We start from the raw sequence: 2279 nt of genomic DNA, 5'->3' as shown, positions 1-2279 counted from the left end.
ACAAGGTTTTGTACATTTGCTGTTATGTTAAACTTATATTAAAGTTTTTCTTCATTACCCATTCAAGCCGTCTCCAGCCATTAAAAGTTCTGTGTTGTTGTCCTTGATGGTCGTCATCGTGTGTGTGTGAGGACAGTCTGGAAAATACTTCGCCGACTGCACGTTTGCTGAGTGTGAGAGATTTTGAGGTAGTTCTCGACCTTCTTATCTATGCATTATTAAGAATAGTTGTATGAACGTTCTGCTTTATAAGGTGGATATATATTCATTTTATGGATCAGCTGGGAAACGTTTAGATGAGGGAATGAGTAAACATTCCCTAAAACTCCATCCATGGATTCCTACAAGATATACGGGAACTTTGGCTACTCGTGGTGAATATATTAACTTATGGATCAGCTGGGAAACTTTAAAAGTTACCTGACTGGAACTTTTCTGAGAATTTTATACACTTATTATATCAAAGAGTCAATGTACGGTTGTGCATGTTCCCAATGTTTTAGAGCAGTTCCACACTAACAGGTTAGAGTGTAGTGATTTTGCTTATTATTTTTTACTTTCAATGATGATTCTAATGACATCATTTAACAACTTGAAAAATAAATCTCAATGCTGATTTTCAAGCACACTTTATAAAAAATGATGTTCCAGGTCCCGTGCTGTTATTGGAACTATTTCTTCTATCGTCTGTCATACTAGGTCTCGTGACTCTGATTACACACTAGCCCCTGACACTACAATTTCTATTGTAGCAAGCTTCTGTGAAAGATAGCTAGGTCAATCTTAGAACAAACTATGATAAAACTTCAAATATCTGCTATTTTACGTGAGCATTTAAGGAAATCAAAGACAAAAGAGTCCGCTGGAGTTACCTCAGAATATTTGACGGGTGAATGGTCGGCTGCGATTCCAGTTTGGTAATATTTCTCTTGAAAACAGTTGTTTTCGAGATGTTGCTTGAGAATATTCGATTGTGAGCTTTAGATCTTTGTTTATTCTCTTGTTAGTAGTACTGGGAGATAATATCTATCTTCCGGATCGGGAGGTACTGTATGGGAAGACACTTTTTGTGAAATGTTGTATATTTTGTCTCTACATCATTTAACAGTATTGCTATATGAATATTCTTCCTCGCAAAGCGCTGTGACTTATTCCTCCAACGATAAGTCTGTTAGTGGCGACAACTTAAATGGGAGTAATTCGCCTCCAACCAAATATATGTGGTAAACGTACCACCTGTGGCAACAAGGCTTTTATCTGCAGAGACACTTTACTAACTAACATATGCAAATTGTTCTAATAAAGTGAAATTAACATTCTATAATTTATTGATCCAGTTTATAAAATTTTCTTCAAAATTAACAGTTTAACTTCCATTAACTTTAACAATGTGGTAAGCATTTCAAAGGAAATTACTCAAATATTCGAGTCAATGTACATGGAAAGTAATTAACTATAATAATAATTCTAAATTTTACACATCGAATAAATTTATTTTTTTAATAACGATTGTTTCAGAGTGCATTTTTCGTTACTCGATTGATCACAAATATCCTAACAGAATTGTTGGTGAATAGACGCAATAACTCTCACTCTGCAAGTCAATAACAGACACTAAACCCATTGCTTCACTGGATAACTCACATAATCCTTCTTATATCATTACTCGTTTTCTAGTTACTGTACACAACTTCTAGATTTTTTTACTCTTACAATTTCATGACACGCTCTCTCTAGCAACAAACATCTAAGTTAAACTATTTAAAATACAGCTCAAAACAGTTTGTTTGTAGTTAAGCACAAAGCTACATAAAGGGCTATATGCCCACCACGGGTAGCGAAACCCGGATTCCAGCGTCGTAAGTCCACAGACATACGCTGGGCCACTGGGGGCGCTCGAAACACTACTGCATTTTGATAACTACGTATGAATTATAACCTAAAGCAACATTTTAACGTCTATAACTTTGCTTTTTCCTTTGCTTATTTATAACAACAAATCCATTTATAATATATATACTTTTCCCTCATAAATTTGAATATAGGTATGGACGTGTTCCTGTCGTTGTAGCAGGTCATTTACTGTGTGCTGTTGCTGGAATAGCCACGAATTTTGTGTACAACTTTACTGGCTTTCTCTTGACTCGTTTTATGATGGGCTTTGTGATGATTTCTCAGAGTATGACAGCTTATGTTTTAGGTATGTAATAAGTAAGCTTATATTTGATAATACGTTCTTTATGAAAGTTCTCATATCGTACTATATATATATATATATA

At 34.8% G+C, this 2279-nt stretch overlaps 1 protein-coding gene across 1 annotated transcript in view; it reads left to right on the top strand.

Annotated features, from left to right (window-relative positions):
* LOC106471391 (solute carrier family 22 member 1-like) overlaps positions 1 to 2279 on the top strand; it is a 36404-nt gene that overhangs the window by 13638 nt on the left and 20487 nt on the right. The window contains exon 3 of the mRNA XM_013931989.2: positions 2046 to 2200. Within this exon, the coding sequence (XP_013787443.1) occupies positions 2046 to 2200 (155 nt within the window). The remainder of the gene's footprint in view (positions 1 to 2045; positions 2201 to 2279) is intronic.

The sequence above is a fragment of the Limulus polyphemus genome, unplaced genomic scaffold (assembly GCF_000517525.1).
Source record: "Limulus polyphemus unplaced genomic scaffold, Limulus_polyphemus-2.1.2 Scaffold4594, whole genome shotgun sequence".
NCBI classification, from domain to species: domain Eukaryota; kingdom Metazoa; phylum Arthropoda; class Merostomata; order Xiphosura; family Limulidae; genus Limulus; species Limulus polyphemus.
Note: the sequence above shows the minus strand (reverse complement) of the source record. Positions and strands in the feature narration are given on the sequence as shown.